At 39.7% G+C, this 23686-nt stretch overlaps 1 protein-coding gene across 2 annotated transcripts in view; it reads left to right on the top strand.

Moving 5' to 3' along the window:
* The window catches only part of CACNA2D3 (calcium voltage-gated channel auxiliary subunit alpha2delta 3), a gene marked incomplete at its 5' end in the record, with an annotated part of 806336 nt that overhangs the window by 544598 nt on the left and 238052 nt on the right, over positions 1-23686 (top strand). The window contains one exon of one of the 2 annotated variants that reach the window (XM_081105974.1): positions 18595-18612. The exons of the other annotated variant lie outside the window; for it this stretch is intronic. Coding sequence (XP_080962100.1) covers positions 18595-18612 — 18 coding nt within the window. The remainder of the gene's footprint in view (positions 1-18594; positions 18613-23686) is intronic. 2 annotated transcript variants of the gene reach the window in all.

Here is a 23686-nt window from a genome sequence, read left to right as displayed (position 1 = left end):
TTTACTGAAGATATTGGCAATTTGTTATCAGTCTAGCTGTACACTTTTTCAGGTGTTTTTTAAAATATATTTATTGATTTCAGAGAGGGCGGGGAGAGGGAGAGAGAGAGAAACATCAATGATGAGAGAGAATCATTGATCGGCTGCCTCTTGCATGCCCCACACTGGGGATCGAGCCCACAACCCAGGAATGTGCCCTGACCTGGAATTGAACTGTGATCTCCTGGTTCATAGGTTGATGCTCAACCATTGAGCCACGCTGGCCAGCATCAGGTATTTTTTTTTAGAAACTATTTTTAAAGAACCAGCCTTTAGTTTTTACTCTTCTGTTTGTTTGTTTTTCTGTTGCATTAATTTTGCTCTTATTTATTTATTTTTTTAGTATTCCACTCCGCTGATTATATTGTGATTAATTTTATCTTTTTCCTCTAACTTCTTAAGGTGAAGCTTTTACCATTGATAGTAAACTTTTCTCTTTTTCCATATAAGTATTTAAAGGTATATGTTACTTCCTAACAATTTTTTTAGCCACATCGCACAACTTTTGATATGTTGTGTTTTCATTTTCATTTGGTTCAAAATATTTTCTAATGTTGCTTGCGATTTATATTCACGATTGGCCTATTAGCTATACTTCTTAGTTGTGACTTTTAAGTGGTGGCTCTGAGGTAATAATTTGCATCTACAATTTCTCACAGTCTATCTTCTTTATAGACTTGGAAGCAACTCACAATAGTATATGCCATGCCCCCTTCCATCATCTGTGCTATTATTATACTTTTTACTTCATATATATTATTATCCCAACACAATGTACTTTTTTCATGTTACTTAAAACAATTAATTAAAAAGTGAGAAGAAATATATTTACCCAATTTTTTTTCATTTCTGCTGTTATTTATTCTTTTGTATAGATTCAAGTTTCCATCTGGAATCATTTTCCTTTGGCCTAAAGAACTTTCTTTAATCTTTTCTAGAGTGCTAGCCTATATGTGGTTCAAAATACTTTCTCAGAATTTTGTTTTATCTGAAAACAATTTATTTTACTTTGTTTTGGGTGGGATATTTTCACTGGATACAGAATTCTACATTTATATTTTTATTATAGTACTTTAAAACAGTTGCTCTATTATCATCTTTCCTGCATTGTTTCTGATGAGAAATCAGTGATAATTACCTTTCATCCCCTATATCTATCTGCTGTTATTGTATTGCTTGTCCTTAAGATTTTGTTATTAGGGGTGGTTTTCAGCAATTTTATTATAATGAATCTAGGTATTGTTTTTGTGTGTATTCATCTTGCTTGAGATTTATTAAGCTTATCAGATTGGCATGTTTATAAATTTTATCAAATTTAAGATATATAGCCATTATTTCTTTAATTATTCTTCTTTACCTTCCCAGTATCACACAGTTCTGGATTTTAATTGCACATATATTTATCTCTTTGATATTTTCCTATTGGTTACTGCAATTCCTCACCTTTCTTTTTTCTCTCTACATTTCAGTTTCAATAACTTTTATTGCTGTCTTCAGGTTCACTGATATTTTCCTCTGAAATATCTAACTTACTGTTAAGCATCATCCAGTAGACATTTTAAATATGTACTTTTCAACTCTAAGCGTCCTATTTGGTTTTGATTTTTACTGTTTTTTACATCGATTTTAAATTTTATTTCTCTCTTTATAATGTTCAGTCTTCATGTATATTATTGATTACATTTCTAAGAGCTGAGTTATAGTCCAGATTTTCCAATTATATTATTCTTGAGTATATCTCTACTGATTGTTTTTCCTTTTATGAGTTATAGTTTTCTGTTTCTATGGTGATAGTGGGCATTATGTTGTTGTGTGTCTGGATTTTGTTGTTTTTCTTTAAAAAGTGTTGAGTCTTGCAGTCAATTAATTAACTTAGGTATCCGACTAACCCTTGCAATACCTGTTTTTAGGCTTTGTTAAACATGTATGGTGTATCTTTTACTCGAGGGCTAGTTTAGTTCTAATCCTAGGCATGAACTTTTAGGGGTTCCTATTGAATGCCTTAGGTATTTAACAAGGTAATCTATACTGGCTGGTTGAAACTTGTAAGCCAATAGAATTTTTTTTTTAGTTTACAGCTTTATAACAGTTATCCTCTCCTTCCTCCTGTAATTGTGCTTTGCCCAGCCTCACCCTGTATATGTTCATTTTAATATTAAATTAAAAATTCAAGAGGCTCTCTCAGTAGATTTATGGATCTCTTTATCTGTATAGCTTTCTCTCTCTGGTGTTCCACCTTACAAATTAAAGCCACCTCAGGCTTCAACTTTGATTCATTCCTTTTCAGTTCAGCACAAACCATGCTTTGCTTGGGCTCACCGGCCCTTCTCTAGGGTCTTATAAACAACTCCAGAGAGAGTATTGGAATGATCATGAATCTAACCTCACTTTTTGCCTTCTTTTATAAAGCAAAGTCTGTGCTAATTGTTGACCAATATCAAAGGTATTTTTTTTTTTGTCTAGATATCAAGTCGTTTGTGTCAGAAGGGCTAATCCAATACTAGTTATTCCATTGTGACCATAGTACGGAAAACTTAAAATATAAAATGATGATGATGATGATTAGTTTGTTTATCCTCAAGATTATCTAATGAAATTGTTCCATTTATTCATTTATATTCCATATTTAAAAATATGTTGGGTTTGAATTATTTTTACCAGATAATTATGCTTATCTTAAAAAATAAATTTTTAAAGAGAGTGAAAATTTATTGGATATGACATTGAGATAATTTTTATTTAAATATGATGCTATATTAAGTCAAATTTTATTGTGAGATAACTCTCTTTTTATGCTCTTTAAAAATATGTTTAACCATGGTACCTAACTTATGTATTCATTATAAGTGGTTTTATACTTTTATACTCGGGTCTTGGCATTTGGATTCCTCTGGTTTTTAAGTGAGAACTTCAGAAGCATATTGGCCTCTTTGAGATTTGGACCCAAGTGTCACTGTTAAGACCTGACTTTCTTAACTAAGAGAAAAAAGTTACTCTGTTTTATGACTTAATTGTAAGTTAATCAAGACCATAAGAAAAATTCCAATGGAAATACACATGGACTTCAAAATTATAGGAACATGTGTTTGGCAAAATGTGCTTTAAGGATTGCCAGACCCCAGATTTGGGGGTTGGGGTGCAAAATGTAGTTTGAGAGATCAGCAGTCCCAGCATATTAATAGGCCTTCTCTTTTCTAGACATGACCAAAACAAGTCTGAAGTAGTAGAGAAATCACTGTGTCAGCAGGCTTGAGAGGAGGACAAAGCCATCTCCTCCTCTGCTGGCAAGCAGACAACTTTACTTTTACTCTGTGTTGCCTTCATTATCCATGAATAGATTATTCTAAGTTTTTAGGAAAAGACCAGTTGGATTATTTGAATTGTTTATACTGTTGGGTCAGAAAACAAGGTTTGGAGTCAGTCTCAGTTTTTCCATTTTTATAATATATACAGGTGATTGCATTTGACCCCTTGAGTTGTCTTAAGAATTTCTCATAAGGATGCATTAGATCCCTTAGATCCTGGCCTGGCTCACAGTGAACGCTCAGCGTGTGAAAGCTCTCATTGTTCGTAAATAGGCTCCCGTCTTGACTTGAACAATTCTTAGATGCAAACAAGAGAACTAATATTCAACACATGGCTTTGGCATTTTTTTCTCTGTTCAGGTGAATATAAAGTAGATTTGCTGATGGGCCAAGGTGAAACAATATGTAAGAAAAGGAAATGTTCATAGAAAAGAACTCCTCTAAGACTAGAATCACAGAACTGGAAGTTTCCTGAAGGATCCCCTAATTGAAAACACTAAAAGAGGATTGTATGTCACTCACAGCCCACACCTTCACCCTTGACTATCTATATAATGTGCTCACTCATGTGAGATACAGGCTTAATGAATGAAAGAACTACGTAGCCTTCTGCTTTTATTTCATAGCTTATTAAGTTTGTCATAGGAGACAGAAAAATGTCCAGGACCAAATTGACTCCAAGTTATAGAAATGGAGATGAAGTAGAGATACAGATTATCTACACTGAAATATGTAACAAAATATTTTTTCGGCCACTAAGAAATATAGCTCTGACATTGTGAGTGCATGGAGTGTGTTTTGCCTTCATTTCTGGCCCCTTCAAATTTTTCCCAGGTTATATGGTGTCTATATACTCTTTCCATTGCAAATATGCAGGGTGGCTTGAGATTCATTCATTTTACAATTAACAAAAGATATGTGTTGAGGGGAGGGTCTTTCTGGTCGACTTTCTTGGGGGTCCAATATTTCTAGTTAACTTGCTATATAGATTTCTTTGTGTCTCAACAGTTTGGCAGATCTGAAAATTCTCTCTTGAAGACATCTGTTGAGTGAAGTAATGGTTTCATTCCAGACTCTTGAGTTTTCATTATAGTTTTCCTCTGAGGGTTTTTTTTATTAAAGTAAAGTTGACATACAATATTATATTAGTTTCAGGTGTACAACAGTGATCTGACTTTTATATTCCCTACCATGTGATCACCACAGTAAGTCTAGTACCATCTGTCACCATACAAAGTTATTATGATAATACTATTCTTCCTTAGCTGTACATTACATACCCATGACCTATTTTTCTTAAACTGGAGGTGTGTACCTCTTATTCCCCTTCACCTTTTTCACCCATCCCTTCTCCTTCCTTCTGTTTGGCAACCATTACTTTGTTCTTTATATCTATGAGTCTCTCTCTGTTTATTTTATTTAGGTTCCATATATAAGTAAAATCATATGGTATTTGTATTTCTCTGTCTGACTTATTTCACTTAGCACAATACCCTCTAGGTTCATCCATCTATGTTGTTGCATATGGCAAGATTTCATTCTATTTTATGGCTAAGTAATATTTTAGTGTGTGTATGTATCCGTTCATATATTGATCTTTGAATCATTGTGTTTTCATTTGTCTTAAGGTATTTTTATATTCTCCTTGATTTCATAGTTAGCACATAGATTGTTTAGTATCATATTTAGCTTTCTACATGTTTGTGGGTGTTTCTTTTTTTTTCAGTTTTCTTGTAATTGATTTCAAGCATCATACTATTGTGATCAGAAAAGATGTTTGATATTATTTTAATCTTCTTAAATTTATTGAGATTTGTTTTGTGGACTATGTATGTCTACCCTGGAGAATATTCCTTGTGCACTTAATAAGAATGTGTTTTCTGGGGTTTTTTTTGGTTGGATTGTTCTATAGACATGGATTAAGTTCATCTGATCTAATGTATTATTTAAGGATAATATTTCCTTATTGATTTTCTACCTGGGTAATCTATTCATTTATGTAAGTACCATTAATATTTGTACTATAAATTTCTCCCTTTATGTCTGTTAATATTTGCTTTATGTATTTAAATACTCCTATGTTGGGTATGTAGGTGTTTACAAATGTTATATCCTCTTGCAGAATTTATCTTTTAATCATTGTGTAATACCCTTTTTTGTCTCTCATTATAGTCTTTGTTTTAAAGTCTCTTTTGTCTGATATAAGTATTTCTACTCCAGCTTTCTTTTTGTTTCCATTTGTATGAAATAAATTTTCCCATCTCTTCCTTTTCAGTCTGTGTGTCTTTCAGTTAAAAGCGAGTCTCTTTTAGACAGCATGTGCACAAGTCATGTTTTTTATGCATCAATTTCCCCTATATCTTTTGATGGGAACATTTAGTCAATTTACAGTTAAAGTGATTATTGATAGGTATATACTTTTGCCATTTTATTGTTTTCTGGTGGATTTTGTAGGTTTTCTCTGCTCCTTTATTCTCTTGGTCTTTTCTGTGCCTTTCTTTTTCTCTTACTCTATTCTCTTGTACATTAATGACTCTTTAGTGATATACCTGGATTTCTTTCTCTCTATTTTTTTTGTATCTACTATAGGTTATAGGTTTGTGGTTACTATAAGAATCATATATTATCACCTATGTTTATAGTAGTCTGTTTTTAAGTTGATGGTTGCTTACATTTGATGTAATCCAAAAGCAATACATATTTTTACTCAGACCCCCACACCATGTTGGATGTTTTTGACAGTGTATTTTACAGCTTGTGTGTGTGTATTCTTTATTATTGTACTTACACACATGAACCTACTATTTTAACCTTCATGCTAGCTTTTTAATTGATTGGTCTACTATTTTTAATAAAAGTTTGCCTTTACCAATGGGATTGTTTTTCCCCCTATATTTTATTATTTTTAGTGGTGGCCTTTTTCTTCTACTTAAAAAGGAGTCCCTTTAACATTTATTATAATACTAGTTTAGTGGTAATGAACTCTTTTAGCTTTTACTTCTCTGAGAAATTTCTTTTCTCTTTTTAACATATTTTTATTGATTTCAGAGAGGAAGGGAGAGAGGTAGAAACACCAATGATGAGAGAGAATCATTGATAAGCTGCCTCCTGCACACCCCCTACTAGATTTCAAGCCCACAACCCGAGCATGTGCCCTTGACCAATGCTTTATCCATTGAGCCAAACCAGCTAGAACTGAGAAATTCTTTATCCTTCCTTCAATTCTGAATGATAACCCTTCTGGTTAGAGCATTCTCGGTGGTAGATTTTATTCTTTTATCACCTGATAGTCTTATGGAGGGTTCCCTTATTTTAAACCAGCTTCTTTTCTCTTGCTGCTTTTAAGATTCTCTCTTTGTCTTCAACTTTTGGCATTTTAATTAGGATGTGTCTTGGTATGGACCTCTTTGGATTTTCCTTGTCTAGAACTCTCTGTGCTTTCTGAAATTGGATGGCTGTTTTCTTCACCAGGTTAGGGAACTTTTCAAATAGGATTTTTGTCCCTTTCTCTCTTTCTTTTCCTCTGGTACCCTTATAATGTGAATTTTGTTATGCTTGCTGTTGTGGCAGAGTTCCTTTAGACTATCCTCATTTATTTTTATTCTTTTTCTTTTTGCTGTTCTGATTGGGTCATTACTACTACATTATCTTAAAGACTGCTGATCCATTCATTCTTCTGCATCATCTCATATGCTGCTGATTTCCTATAATGCATTTTTTCCAGTTATTTTGTTATTTAGTTCTGATTGGTTCTTTTTTACATTTTCTATCTCTATTGAAGTTCTCACTAAATTCATGTATTCTCCTGAATTCATTGAGCATTTCTATAACCATTTCTTTGTATTATTTTCTGGTAGATTGCTTATATTCATTTTTGTTCAGTTATTTCTCGGGAGTTTTGTCCTGACCTTATTCCTTTGTCTCTTCATTTTGACTGTTTCCTTATGTTTGTTTCTACGTATTAGGTAGATCTGATATATCTCTCAGTCTTGAAAATATTGGCCTTCTGTAGGAGGCATCTTGTGGGTCTCAGTAGCACAATGCCCCGGGCTCACTAGAGCCAGGTGCCCCAGGCATGTCCCTTTTGTGGATTGTGTGTGTCCTCCTGTTATAGTAGAACTGCAATCACTGTTCTTGTTCCAGTGGGTGGGGCTGACCCTTGATGATCTGGTGTGTGGGGTTGTCTCTACAGAGAGGGAGCTGTTTTGGTGCCATTCAGGTCCCCTATCAGGTATGTTGGTTGTGTAGCTTCTTAGGTGGGGCTCTGGTGGGGGTCAAAGCTGTCTGGGAGGTGTTTCCAGTCTGGAGCTTCTTGGGAGGGGCTCCAGTATGGGCCAGTGCTGGCTGCCACTTGTTCTGGGCATGGAGCAGCTTTAGAAAGGCTACTTATGAACCAAGGAAGACTTCTGCTTATGCTGAGCTTGGAAAAGGCTGTAGTGTGAGCTGAGACCATCTGATGATCATGCTGAGCTTGGTACTACTTGAGAAAGCCTGTGGTGGGAATCAAGGTTGGCCGCTATATGTGGTGGGTCTGGAGTCACTTGAAAAATGCTATGGCCAGTGCAAGTGGGTTGGGTGGGGCTGGATCTCAGAGGAATGGCAGGGCAAGGTAAAGGGTGTTACCCAGGTTAATGGAGAAGGACAGATTTGGTGCCTGCCCACACTGGGCCAGCCAAGTTGAAGGATATCACAACAAAAGAAATAATGGTGCCAGCCGATGCTTCTGTCTACAGAGAGAGTTTCTGCTGATCCCTGCCCTTCCTCTGAGGGTTTTTTATGCCTCCTTTGTGGAGGAGGGTAACTCATTCATCTATTTTGAAGGATTTCAAATTCTTTGGCTCACCATATCCCATGGTAGGTCTTCCTTGGAGGGCCTTCTGGTCATTCCTGAATTTTCTGTTTCTCTGAGACTATGACATGCCATATGTGCTCTCTGCTTTTAGATATCAAGGCCTATGTCTCTCCCAGGTGGCTTCAGATCCAGGTTGTGGGAGGCGGAAAGAAAGTACTAGTACCTTCCTCTGTTGCACCCCTGTTGGTACTTCTCTTACTACCTCCCTTTCCTCCCCCAACCTTCTCAGTAAAATGTCTCCTTATATGTCCCCGTGTTGGCTCCAAGTTCATAGTCTCAGAGGAATTACATGACATGCATAAATTATGAAACATTTTTGCAAATTAAGTTTTAATTAAAACCAGGAGCTTAGAGCATCCAACTGGAAGTAGTCACAATGTTGAAAAGTGACACTGGTAGGGTGGGAGTTCAGGAGAAGGTCTGAATGGCTTTGTATCCTGTTCAGATATTTCCAAAATGAATCCTGCAAAAAAGAACTTCCTTCCCTATCAGATTCTCCTTAATGTAAACTGATCCCTGGACTGCCAAGTGAACCAGTGTGGTTTCCAAGCAGGAAATACAAACGCATCCTGGGGGTTTTATCTGGACTTTGCCAAATTTCCTTTGATTCTACCAACCTGTGTTCTCACAGGGAATGAGCAGGACCATGGGCTCCCCAATTCCAGGTAATTTTTCAGCAAGATGACCACCCAAAGTAAGGGTGAAGAATGACAATTTTAATTGGAAACTTACTTTTCCAATACAATGCAGAGTTCAAGCCTGATGAGAAATGACTTCTTATTTTGAGAATATTCAGAACATTATAGTGAGCAAAATGTCTGGGGTTTTCCTCCAGCCGATAGGCTTAGCTATATGTAATGTGAGAATTTTTCTGATCTGCCCATTAATAATTCACATTTTCCAGCATCCCCCAAAATGTCTGCCATCAAGTGAGTAATTTATGCAGGCTTGCCTTTCGTCCAGGCATGGCTCTACTGCCAAAAAACCCTCAAAACAAACAACAACAACAACAACAACAACACAACAACAACACAACAGATTTTTTTTTATCTGAAGCTAAGTTTGAAAAATCTGATCTTTAGTTATCAGTCCACTTCTTTTCTACTAAATGACACGAGGTAGCTACTCTGCAGTGGGCCAAGCAGTAGACTAGTTGTTCGGGAATTTTGAATTTGAGTATTCTCTCTGTCTGTAACTTATTTGGACCATGGAAAAGGCCCATCCATATAATCTATTTTTAAAAATTACTGGAAGAATTTTTAAAATAATAATGCATAGTGTTGACTTAGGGGTAGTGAGATGAGTATTAGAAAGACAGAATTCTGGTCAGAATATAAATTAAGACAGATTTTCTTGAGCCATTTGGACTAAAATATAGAACATCCTTTAACTAGTAATTCAACTCTTTGAAAAGTTGAGAATATATACAACAATTTCACTATAAGGACATTTATTACAAGGATGTTTATTACAGTGTCATTCATGTTAGTGACAAGGTGAATACAATTGAGAAAGCTAATAACAAGGAATTCAATAAGTAATTTATTATATATTTAAATAATTGAATACTGTACATTTAACATGTTACCTGAGGTCAACAATAGATATTAGCATCATAGGTGGCATTAAATGTCTTCCTTGCCTATCTTTTATATCTAATTTTCTACAAGGAGCATGCATTGCTTGTGAGATTTTTCTTAAAGGAACACTTTAAAATAGCTGTGTGTTACAAATGTATGTATTGTTTTTTAAACATATGGTTGGGAAAAATGAGTTAAGGTTTCATCTATACCCCAAACTATATGTTGAGAAATCACTAATAAAGTGATTTTTCAAACTTTTTCAAGAAGTGTTTTTCAAGAAGTGTTTTTCAAACTTTTTCATCTCATGGCACACATAAACTAATTACAAAAATTCTGTGGCACACCAAAAATTAAAATTTTTGCCCATCTGACAAAAAAAGGTATAATTTTGACTCATTCACACCAGATGGCTATTGTTATGTTGGCTGTTGTCATTTTTTTATTTGACAATCTAAGTGAAAAGAGGTCAGTGCCTCTGACTAAATAGTCAGGTATTGCATATGTTAAATATTCTTGTAGCACACCAGGTTGAAAATCGCTGGTCTATGGTCAGGTAAGATAATATCCGAACTGACAAAAGCAAGACCATTTGGAATACATAGATACCATTCTCTCCCATGAGTCTTTCTAACAAGGCTTGAAGGACTTAGGGCAGTGGTTCTCAACCTTCCTAATGCCACACCCTTTAATACAGTTCCTCATGTTGTGGTGACCCCCAACCATAAAATTATTTTCGTTGCTACTTCATAACTGTAATTTTGCTACTGTTATGAATCATAATGTAAATATCTGATATGCAGGATGTATTTAGGCGACCCCTGTGAAAGGGTCATTCAACCCCCAAAGGGGTCGCGACCCACAGGTTAAGAAAAGCTGACATAGGGGATGTGGAACAAAAATTTAAATGGGGAATTGAATAATTTTAAAATAGAGAAGTCAGTTAAATTTATTTTCTTTTATTGACCCTGTTTTGTTCTCATCTTGCACTCTGAAAGTTGTCTGTCTCTGCCATTGCTTCCATTCTTTCCTCCGTCGTTGGCATCACTATGGCAAGGGGTTAATGGAAGTCAGGAGACTCGGGCATGTATTGATCTCATTTAGTCCACACACCAATCCCATGAAATGGTGTTATTACTGTTATCTTCCAGGTGAGAAATTCAGAGCTCAGAGATACGTTGCTGCCTGCCGTAGACCAATTCCAGCATGTCATAATTTTAAGAGTTTCATCAAAAGGTTGATGAAACTTGGGGACTCAACAGGGTTGAGTCACACATGTAGTGACCTGTTGGGAATGGCTAAAGGCATTTCCCCAAACCTGAATAGGAAACTAACTGTGGCTGCCAGACAGTTAAAGGGCATCTTAATCTACATGTTATTGCCTCCTACTGGCCAAACACCTGAACAGCTGTAGGCTATTCCCCAAACTGACAATGCTTCTGTACCCTTTGAAGTATATTATCTCCACCTTACCTTAGGACAAATTGTATTAATAAAAGCAAGGATCTTAGACAAGGAGAGAGACTCTTCAGTTTCTTTAGCTGAAGGTCCTCTGACCCCCAATGCCTTTCAAAATTATATCTTGTGTCCGGACTCTTTATTAGTCTGGATTCCTATGTCATCTACGCGTAGCTCCTTTTCCAGATTCCTGAACTCTTCTTGATGCTGGGACATGAACCCTGGCAGCTGCCCAAGTAAGTCCTCACAGCTAGGAAGTGGTAGAGTGGAATGTGAAACCTAGCCTACCAAACTCCAAGGCCCTCCCTTTTTTCATCCCTTCCTTCCTGCTTCCTTTCCTTTTTTCCTCCCTTCCTTTTCCTTCCTTCTTTTCTTCCTACCACCTTTTTTCTTGTCTTCTCTCTTTTTTTAGTTTCTTTTCTTTCTCTCCCCATCCATTCTTCCTTCATTTACATTTCCTTTCCTTTTCTTTTTTCCCTCTTTCCTTTGTACTAAATTCTTACCAAGGGCCAGATACAGCACATGTCCAGTCCCTGGTGATAAACCTATGAATAAGACAGATACAGCCCTTGGATGGATCTTAAGTTTTCAGGTGGGGAGGTAACAAATAAGATTACAGAATATACTAAATGCTAAGACAGGAATAAGCAAGATGATGTCATAGAAAAACACTTGGGGTTGATATAGGGCTCCTGTCAGAGGAGGTGCCATCAGAACTAAAATCTGATAGATGGGTAGGACTCAGTGAGGTGGGGTTGTGGGGGGGAGAAGGTGTCAGGGAATTGACATGGTCAGGGGACGGAGCATCAGCCAATCAGGGAAAGCCACACAAAGGCTTTGAGGCAGCAAAGGAGGTTTGGGCACCAGGGCTGGGAAAGTAACAGGCTTATACTGCTAGATCATTCTGGATGCAATAAAGAGAAAGGAGTGGAGGGAGGAATAAAAGTGAGGAGGCAGATGGGCAACAATGGTGGCTTGCTGTGTGATGGTGGGAGTGGATGGATGTGGGACAGAACCTACGCTGCCAAATCTCAACTCATCGGAGACCTTCCCCTGCTTGGCCTAGTTTTTGAGTTGGAGCCAATTAACAGAACTTCCTCTGATATATAGAGAAGTAGGGATTTTGTCCACATTGCTTAATGAAGAAGAATGGAAGATTATAAATGCAAACATGTACAAGAGAAAAAAAAAGAACACAAAGAACCTTTGCAGCAAGCAGGGATGTATTGCTCATTCATAAGGCCTGAGGCAAAGGGCCAGCTTTACAAATAGGATAAACATATGTAGGCCAGGCTTTTTCTGTTTTACACAGTTGGCAAGAAAATACTTTGTTTCCCATTTGGTCTTTACATATTTTATAGTGAAATGTGTTGTTTTGATCAATAGATCTTTAATTGGAGTTTATTTTTAAAAAGGAGCCCACTCAATTCCAGAACTTGGTTGAGCAAAAGAGCAATGCGTGTCCTCTCAGTTGTCCCCATGGCTCTGTGTACAACTCTGAGATAGAAACGAAGTATATGACGAAAGTTAAAACAAAGCACTCCCTTCCCTCCTGGAAGCGCTGTCTCTTTCTGAGACACCTTTGTATAGTTTTGGGGACTCAGAGAGTGCTCCCATCTCCTTCTACTCACCTGCAGCCCCCCACAGTCCTTTCAGCCGCCTCAGCATACTGACCTGGAGCCAGAGGGTCCCCCACGATGCAGTTCCTGGATGTGGGCTCTCACTGCTCACCCTTGGTGGCCTTGTCTGCTACTGACAGGGCTCACACTGCCTGCCATACACCTCTGCCTGCAGATCTCAGAAACATCCTAACATCGCCAGTTTTATACAGAGCTGAACTTGGTATACTTTTCCTCAGATACGCTTGCCCCATAGTTTTTCTCCCCTCAGTAAATAGCTGTTTCATTTTTTGCATTTACCTGGCCCACATACCTTGGACACATCCTTGATGTCTCTCCTCTCAGTTATCATCCAGTCCATCATCTCTACGCTCAAATAGACAGAGACCACTGCCTGCCACCTGCACCACCAGCACCCTGGTCCATCATCTCTCATCTAGATTACTTAATAGCCTTTTCACTATTCTGCCTTCTCAGATCCTTTCTTTGCTGCTTTCTGGCTCTGTGACCTTACAGTTGTAACTTCTGCAAAACTGTGATAATAATAGAACTTGCCTAATAAGGTTCCTTTGGGTTTCCAATAAATTAATATAGGTAAAGGACTTAGGATGTTGCATAACATGTGATGGCTATTATAATTGGCTGCCATTTCTACTATACTCAACATCCTAGTGTGTGGTTTCCATCCTCAAGATAACCTTATAGTTCAGAATGGCTACTAGGATGCCAGCCATCATATCTCCCTTCCTGGCAGCAGGCTGGAGGAAATCCTTTTATTTACATCATTTGGAAAAGCCATATCTATGGATATCTCATTGGCCATGTCTGAATCACTTAGCCACACCAAGCTCTAGTAGAGTCATTTAGCTGAGCCTGGCTGAAAGTTGGGTTTCTGTTACCCCCCCCCCCAAAAAAAAAGGGGACAGAATGGCAGTTATTGCAATTGGCAGTAACTATGCTATGAATAGGATGAGCATGGTATTATGAGGGCATATGATGAGGGCATATGATATGTGAGGTCAGACAAGGCTTCTCTGTGACAATGACAACTGACCAGAGGAGTGGAGGTCTTTGCTAGGCAAGGGAGGTGGGGGGAGGGAGGGTCCCAGGAGGAGGAGAGAACATGTGTCCCTGTCTGTGACAGGAGAGGGCATGGTGAATATTTAGGCTATACCATACATCCTATGTTACATGCTGAGAGAGCTGATAGTCTGGATTCTCCGTCCTCCATCCAGACTCTCCCATAAGAGGTGGTGCCAGGATTACTCACTGCACCTGTCTCACACGGGAGATGCCCAGATGCAATGGCCTGAGAGGTTCCCCAAAGGCTTCAGGAGCATAGCCTGGTGCTAGCACCCTTGGTCTACATGAGAAGCAGCAGCTTGATCCTGACGGTTAAAGCAGAGGTAGGCTGCAGATAGACTTGACTTTGGCCCTTAGCACAAGCATCTCCTGGCTGGGTGAACTTGTACTTAGCCATTCTAAATACATTTGACCATTGAGCAACACAGGGGTCCTGAGTGTTAACCCCAAAGTGCCCCACCCCTGCATAGTCAACAATCTGCATATAACTTTTGATTCTCCTTTCAGCCTACTGTCAACCAGAGCCTTACCGATAACATAAAATTTCAAGTAACACACATTTTATTTTGTGTATGTTGTATGTATTTCATCTTGTATTTTTGCAAAGAAGTAAGCTAGGTAAAATAAAATGTTATTAATAAGCCATAAAGAAGAAAAAGTAAACTTTTCTGTGTTTATTAAAAAACACGAATAAGTGGACCCATGCAGTTTAAACCTATGTTGTTCAAAGGTCAAATGTATTATCCATTTCATCATTTATAAACTGAGGATGATGCTAATATTTAACCCAGAGGTCCGCTGTGAGTCCCAGCATTGCTCAGAATAGTGAAGCACTTAGCCAAATGCCTGGTCCATTGAGAATATTCGCTGAAGAGTGGCCATTTCTATTATTCCTGTCACCTTCCTCTTCATCGCTTTCCTCTCCTTCATTCTCTCTTGAATGACACATTCTCAGTCTTTCCATGTTCAAACATGAAGTGCCACACGAATACATCCTGCACCCAGCTTTCCTCTAGGGATGTGCAAGCTGGCAGCACACCACAACTTCTTTCTTTCCTCACCCTTCCTTGTAAAAAGTGACTGGAGGGTGTATACAGTTGGGTATGGAATCATCCAATCTGGGGCCATTGGACCTGGAAGGAACCCGAAGTTGCCTGTGCAGGCCGTTTTGTAGTGAGTGAGGAAACAGACCCAGAGAGGTGAAACTTGGGTAGGCAGTGCCTGACAAGGTGGCCTTAAAGAAGGAGAGGCCTTTGTGGAAGAGAAGTTGCGTCCCCTCAGGCCCCCTGGCGATGGGGAATTTCCCGTGCGGGTTTTATGCATATCCATGGGTTGGGGAGACAATCCGAACATGTACAGAAGCCTGTGCCAGGCATATGGGGGTCCAAGCGTTTTGTATCTATGCTTGTGGCAGAGATTTCTGTTTTCTTCTTGAAAGCCATCTGCTTGGGTTATCAACATGGAGTATGGGAGTGCAGTGGGCTGTGGCATCCAGGTGGTTACCTCAATTATCTTTCTCTGGCATCCAGCCTGGGTGTACCCTAGTCATAAAGCACCTTCTTTAACAGGTGAACACCAGTCACAGGCACAGCTTAGAGAACTTCATGGAGACTTACATACAAGCCAGATATCCTCCTCATGCCCTCATGGAGCTCGTGACCTCGTGGGAGAGAGACATGAAACAAATAATTACATAAAAATTATAGATGTGCTCAGACCTTCCGAGATCATCATGTCCAGGAATATGTTTTGCTTTTCTTCATTTTTTAGCCCACAACAGACATTGCTAATTGGTTGTTACATTCTTTCTAACAAAACTCAGACATAACTTCAGAATCCTTCTCAACATGTGAGAAGGTTGATCTCCTCCAGACAGCCATTACTAATCAGTCAGACTTGGCCCTCAAGGCAACACCTACGGGCCATCCAAGATCTGGCCCATTTCCCAGCCCTCCCTCTATCATTGCTTTTTACAGAACAGCACCTTGGCCAATGGCTGGAAGGCATGGGCCACAAGACTCGAGCCAGTGGCAAAGGCAGACCCAGTGTCCGGGGCCTGGCTCCCAGCTGGGGGCCCTGCATACTGCGTGTGCATGTTGAGTGAACGGTATGTCCTCCAGGGCCGACTCCTAAGCATCTGTGGCTTCCAGTGATCCAATCTGAATTTGTTATGTTCTATTCCGAGCCTCCTTCTCAGTGGTCCGACCTGTTTAGGGCATCGCAAGCTGTAATTTATGTTATTTAAAAGCTCCGATAGGAAAGCTGCTCTTTGTTCTCACGAGCTATTTCTCGAGGAAAATATACGCTTTGTGGAAAGTTTGAGGGCAGCCGTAAGCAGAGGACATCACCACAGAGGCCTGGTCTCTCATTTAGGAAAATCCTTCCCAGGATTTCTTCCCATTGCTCACCCGAGTGAGGCAAAAAGTGGTGTTTTCTGCTCCATGAAGATCAAACTTCCAGAAAGAGAGCAAGAAAGAGAGGGAAGTCTCCTTCCAGAGAGGCCTGTCAAGTCCAGCAGTTTGCACAGGGCTTAACTTTGGTATTTATTTTATAGTTCGTCAAACATTTCTAATTCTCACGGCCCCCCGTGCATTTCATATAACATAGCTGTGATTCGGCGCAAATGCTTTCCTGAGGAAACACACATTCATCATCCCCCTAATGTTCGCGTCTCCAAGGTTTCTTTTCCGTTGTGTGAAAAGATGTTTAATATTTAAGAGACTTTTCTTTAAATGATTCCTCATTTTAAGCTCGATTTCTCACCTCTCCATACATTTTTTTCCGACCTCTTGAGAAGCACTGGAAGAACTCGTGAACTTCCTTTTTCATAATCACAGACATAACTGGGAGGAAAGAATCCAAAAAGCATGCTGGTATTCCTGTCTTCTTAAATTGGAAGACCTTTCAGGATAAAGTTGCTTGAAAAATACGTGTTGGAGAGGTTGAGGTCTGCCCTTCATGGGCATTCTTCTGCATCCTGGAGAAGTCTCTGAGACCTGAGGCATCTTGTGGTCTGGATTTATCCTTCTGCCTTCTGCTGGGCTCCTCTACAGGGTCAGGTCTGTAGGGTGGGTTCAAGAAAGCCCTGGTCTTGGTTCTTCCAAAGGTAAAAAGAATGGGGGGAAATAAGATGCAAATGGGGGGTCCTAGGAGGTCTGGCTTAGTTGTCTTGCATCTCCTCATATTTCTGATGTTATAAACATTAGAGGCCCACCTGGTGTGGCTCAGTGATTGTTTGTTGACCCAGGAACCAAGAGATCACGGTTTGATTTCCGGTCAGGGCACATGCCTGGGTTTCGGGCTGGATCCCTAGAAGGAGGTGTGCAGGAGGCAGCTGATCAATGATTTTCTCTCATCATTAATGTTTCTATCTCTCTATCCCTCTCCCTTCCTCTCTCTCTCAAAATCAATAATAATAAAAAAAGAACCATATTGAACTCTAGAGACAGGAAAGTCTGTGGTCACAATTTTCAAGTGTTTGTGGCCTTTGTTAATGTAGGAGTTGCGTTGAATTTGTGTGTTTTAAAGACAGGCAATCCAGCTTTTTAATTTATTATCTATGGGACATTGTATAATCACATAACTTCTATTCCCATTATATTTTTCATTTGTAAAAAGGGGATAATATGAGTACCTAGTATTGAGTTGCTATGATTTTATTTGATAATACAAACAAAGGGCTTAATACAGTGCCTGATGATGAGTTCATAGGCAATAAATGTTAATCTCTAAGAAAGAAGTTTGTCTTAAAAATGAATTCTTGGATTTGGTATTTATATGCAGATAACACTAATTCCACTCCAGATTAGAAAAATGCTTTTTAAAACACTGTGTACTATAATGTCACAAACACTGTGGCATTGAGCCTGATAGTGTCAATGTAGAAATATAGACAGTAACATCTTGTAAATGTTCATCTTTTCACACGTCTATGACTTCAGTTCCTTGCCTGTGCCATTGGGACAGCGATTATGCCGGATATTATGCACTGACTGACTGCCTTTTTGTTGTTCTAAGATTATCAGTTTACTTCAAAAGCACAAATTCTTGTGCATGCTTCCTTAACCACCAATAAAGGGAATGGTTAATGTGGCACAAAGCAAGAAAATGGGCTTTCAAAGCATGACCTACTTCTAACGGTCTTACCTTTATGTACAACAAGGTTTCTCAACTTTGGTACAATCAACATGTGGCTCAGATCATTCTAAGCCCTGATCTGTAACCACTAGAGACCAATAGCTCTTGCTCCCTCCCCTCTGCCAACCACAAATGTGTCTGATGAGCCCTCCTCCAGTGGGAACTGATGGCTACAAGAAGAAGGAATTGGGTCTTAAAAGTGTGTGTGTTTTGGGCTACTGGACAGAATCTCATGTCCAGCTTTGCAGGGAGGTTACCAAACTGCCTGGGCATGGCGATTCCCAAAATGCCTGCTCACAGACTATCTGTTGACACTACAGATTCAGAGAGCAGATGCAATAATCAGCACTGAAGCTTTATTTTGGGAAATGACTTGGCTTTAGTTTTATTTTCCTCTTTTTCTCCCAATTATGGTCTTTTCATTTGCCAATGCAGCTGAACAAAGTTTTACAGTTAATCTTCACTTCTTATATAATGATTGCTCTTTTTTCTTTTTGTTTTGTTTTCCCCTTATTTTTCAGCTCCCTCAGGCACAAAAGGTAAACTCTTTTCCATCGCATTCCAGTCATCCCCAGAGCTCACGAGCTGTGCATGCCCTCCATGGTCTTGTGCGCTCAGCACTGTTCGTGACCAGTGAAATGGTTTTCCTCTTACAACTTCGGCAGCCTGGAGTTGGACAGGAGCAAAAAGGCCAACTGAGTCAGCTGTCCCCTGTCTCCCTGCCAAGTTAGTCCCACCAAAGAACCCTATAGTGGCCAGTGGTTTGGGGGCAAATCTCTGCCCATTTTGCTAAGAATTCTCAAATAATAGGTCAAGGGTAAAGTTTGGCACATTCCTTCAAGCATCGCATTCCAGATCTTCCCTGAGGTACTTTCCTAGAGAGACAGATCATGTGAATAATTAGTAAGGCCCAGTGATCAAGTTTAGATTCTGGGCTCTGAAGCCAAATCTCTGCCAACTCCCCTTGGGTTTTACTAGCTGCAAAACTAAAACTCCTTCTCTTGTCTCATCACCCATACCACCCAGAGAACATTAGAACAGAGTTCTTACCAATGGCCAGACCCTTTCACTGGTCCTCATTGTCTGTCTGAGATGACCTGGATCCACCATCTAGAATGTTCTCTGTCCAGAAAGATTCCATGTGGTTGCAGTGCTGGCTTTGCTGTTTCGTCCCCATGGCATGTCATTGTATCCTAAGGACAATTATGGCAGAAAACATATCACGTGATGCCTGCTTCCTTGTTCTTGTCTATTTCACAAACCTGAGCAAGATTTCCAGGAGACACAGTGATTCCTGGGGGCCAAAAGGAGGATGGTTTTGTTTCAGGAGTTGAGGAAGGGTGCCAGTCTGAAATTTCAGCAGTGCCTCCCTGACTCTCCAGTTTGGAGCAGAGATAATTTGGTTTCCTCTCATGGAGAGAGATGGCACAACTGCTCTACAAAAGACAGTCTGTTCAGACCATATGGACAACCAGAGACCTAGAAATCATTACACAATTGCTCAAATGCATTTGAGTATTTAAACAAGGCGAGACATGCTAGCGTGTGACTTGGCTTGTGGTGATGTTTGATTACACTCCAGTGCCATCACAAAAGGACGGAACACTTCATTAAAAGTTAAAAGTATTTGAGTAGAGCAACCACTTCCAGGATAAATATATGGTCAGGATTCCAGAGTATCTGGAAGGCTTAGCATCTTTGATAGGTCACGCTTTCTTAATTGCCCACATTTGAAATTTCTTTGTAAAGAGATTTAATAAATTCAGTGCCTAAAAATGGACTGGCCCCAACTTACTGGCATTTGTTCATCAACTTTCCACTGATCCATATACAAAAGGATTCTGTTGTAGAAGATTCCTCATGAATTTGAATTGCCATCAGCCATGGAAGTTTAAACAAAGTTCAAAACAAACCAACGCAGGATATGGTAAGGACAGTTGTTGCTGGGGCATCTGATTCTTCAACAGCACTTAGTCCACTGAACTCTTTCTTCTGTTGTCATTTGTTGACTCACATCCCATGCCTGTGAGGGGAAGCACGTTATTGTGATCATAGAAAGTTCAGAATCAAGGACGATGCCCAGTGGCTTCCCTGTCTCCGAAAGATGCCGGGCCACCCAAGGGCCTCGCTCTGCAGCCCTGTATAACATGAAATAGCTTTTCCTCCCATCCCTCACCTACGAATTGTCTTCTTTGTTACAAGAATATTAAAAATTATTAAGAACCCTGCATGAAATGGTTTCAGAACTCTTTGGTGTAGTTTTTGAGCAGTTCAGCTCTTTGGAGGAGATGGAATATAAACCACTGGGTATCTGGGCTGGAAGGAGAGGGGCATTGGCTGGAGGCCCACTGTGGATGGAAGGCATCCTCCTTCAGGACCACCAGTATCCATTGGTCGTGTCTGAGCATCCTGGCCCCTCACACCCTCCTTTTCCCTCCCCAGGGTTACCTCAGTGACACTTGCAGAGTCCTTTAGTGGAAAGATGAGGTTCTTACAAGCATCAATTCCCCTCACATAGGTTGTCTTGCACTTACCCAGCAAAGAAAGGTGGTGGGCTCCATTCCCACCTTCATTCACTTGTGACCATGAGCAAGTAACTTAAGCTCTCTAAACCTTAGGATTCTTGTTTATTTAACAGGAATGAGACTAACTTTGCAGTTTGGTTTTGAGAGTTATTTCTCTCACTTGTGCCTAGCACAGAGCTTGACATATGCTGGACACTCACAAAATTTAGAGTTCCTCTGACTATTTGCTTGTCAAAGGATGCTCTAGAGCAGGTCGAGAGAACAGTCTTATGTGATGGGGGGCGGGGGGGGGGGGTCTGGGACCTCTGCAGTGTTCTGTGGTTCTGACTCAAGCCTGATGATAATCAGGAGATGAGAAAAGAGGCCAAGAAGGTATGTCGGACTCCTCCTATTTTGTTAGAAACTCTGTGTATTACCCGACTGCTCCCTTTACATGAGTCAGAAAGACATGCTGATTGGGCTTGACACCCCACAAAACAAAGCAAATGCTTCAAAAGACAATTGTTTTGAGAGATTTCTCCCTAACATTTTCGACATTACCTGTAGATTTCACCCATCCATGGACATGATTATAATGAGCCCCTTCCAAACACAGGAGTTTGTTGTTCTGGGGTAAGAGGGAGGCATCTCCAGCTGCTTCATCTTTGGCCTGCTTCTCACACAAGGTCATGAGTGCATACATTGGACCACATGGTGTCTGCATTTGTGCCATCTTGGATCATCTGCAACTGTTTTCTCTATAAATATTTTTAATTGTTATGTCTCTATAAACATGCTTATTTTAATCTCTTTGCTGATCTACAACTAAAACTGTCCTATTTGGGTGTCCTTCATACATGTAGCAGCCACTAATGAATATTGTCTATAGTTATGGTTTTCATGAGTCTAATATTTTGAGGGTATTTCAAAACTTATCTCCTAGCCCTTTATGACTCTTTTCTGGGATAATAGTTTGCAAACAAATGGTTTTGTTTTGCTTTTTCCTGTGATTCTCAAGCACCTCTAAGATCATTTATGGACCATGAATTTCAACCCTTTCTATAACCCAAATGTTGACATACCTGATCAATGTTAAATGTTTTAACCAAATACATACGCAGCATCCTGAAATGTTGGTTAAAAATCATGTAGTGTGCAGACCCGATGCCTTCAGGCCATCACAGATCTATCCCTTTTGGTGGAAATTGAACAGCTTTCTCCAGTGTATTGATTGCCCTTTGATTCAATAATGAAAAAAATGTCCATATGTGAGAAAGATTTGCCCTTTTTTTTTCTTTACATGGTACTTCTTGACTTCAACAAAAATATCTAGGCAATCCCATTTTATTATAATAATATAGCAGAATTACCCAGAGCCATTGCAAATACATATTCAATAGTCATACGTCAGGGTCGGGGCCAGGGTGTGGGGGGAGGGTGGGAAGGCCCATTTTTCAAGTCGCCTATTCATTCAAGTAGATTCTGTCTATAGGAACTAAATTCACTCAGTGGTTAACTTAATCACTGTAGAGTGGGGCCTTGCATACTGAAAGGCAAAAATACTCATCGGCTCTTTATGTGGGTTAATTTTTCCACACACTGGTACCCCTTGCCTTCATTGTGTGCTGTTTTCACATGCTTTTGGAGTTTGTCAAAGACAGTTTCTTGGAGGTTTCAAAGGTGCTTTATGTGTTGCTGGCCTGGTATTAGTTAATATCAGCCTGAGAATTCTGAGCAGGCACAGCAGTCTTCTCAAAACCAGAGTTAAAGGCAACCACACTTCTAACCCTGTTCTGAAAAGCAATTGATGCATCCAGGGCCTCACAGTGTGGCCAAGGATCCTGCTTAATAGCCCAGCTGCCTGTTTTGTTTCCTGTTAGGAATAGCTTAACTTGCTTCTTGAACAAACACAGCAGGGTTCAAGATCTGTTGTTCTGCGCCTGCTGGGATAGTCTGTGCTGCTTATAGGAGGACTCCGGAGTGCATAAATTAGCTTCCTAAATGGAAGTCGATTTTTAGTTTTTCTTTCAGGATGGAACTGTTTTATTCATTTCCACCCCTCAGTGCAAATGGGATCCTGAGTCCATTTCTTTGTTTCCTTGTTTATATTAAATCTAGAGGAGTAACTGGAAACATTCATTAATCTAAAGTTTTCTTCCCTTTTTATTCTCTCTCCCTCTCCTTCCCTTGTTCTTTAGGTGTAAACTTGTATGAGCAGAATTTGGCCTGCCCTTATCTCAGTGTAATCAGATTTCAGCAATTGTGAGGCGTTATTTATCATTCTTGGCCTCGTTTAACTTCTATACTTTGCAATGTTGAATTAACCGTCATTGAAAATAGAACATTGAAAGTGCAACGCTGCTGTTTTCATAGAACTGAAGGTCTAGTGATGTTAGCATTTCCCTGCAGTTAGAGACCCAGCAAAGTCGATGTAAATGCAGTGCAAGACTGAGGTGACAACTGTTTACATTTGGTTCTGGTTTAGGACTCATTTGTTTTTAACCTTCACTTGCGTGTAAACTATTACATCTTGTTGTGTGAACCCTGTTTTCTGCCTTATCGTGCACCTTTTTATAGGAACACATACAGGCATGTTCTATACGTGTTCTCACGCTGGGGCTGTTAAGCTTGATGAGGCTCCGAGTCTGGAAGATGCTTTTTCCTGTGATTCTTAAGCACTTCTAAGATCATTTATGGACCATGAATTTCAACCCTTTACATAACCCAAATATTGACACACCTGACTAATGTTAAATGTTTTCACCAAATACACAGGCAGTGGTGGGCTGCAGCTTCTGTGGATGGGCATGGGAACTGGAAGCCAGAGTAAGTCCAGTCCTCAGCTCTTCCCATGGCCAGTCGGAGTTAGAGCATGGTGCTCAACCATACAATGATCACAGAACCAAGTACATTGTCCTCGGCTGTGGTTCTGTATGAGTGTGTCTGTGATAGTCCAGACAAGCTGCTCTGCCATTGAGGTAGTAAGTGAGCTTTGCAAGTTTCTTACCCATGTGAGTGTGGGCCACGTGGGCCTGTCCAGCTCTGTGTTTGAGACCATAAATAAATGAATGCAAGACCCTCTGGCTCAGATGTATGGCTTCCCAATGGT

This window comes from Myotis nattereri (assembly GCF_964212035.1).
Source record: "Myotis nattereri genome assembly, chromosome: 14".
Classification (NCBI taxonomy): Eukaryota; Metazoa; Chordata; class Mammalia; order Chiroptera; family Vespertilionidae; genus Myotis; species Myotis nattereri.
This window is presented reverse-complemented; position numbering and strand designations above follow the sequence as displayed.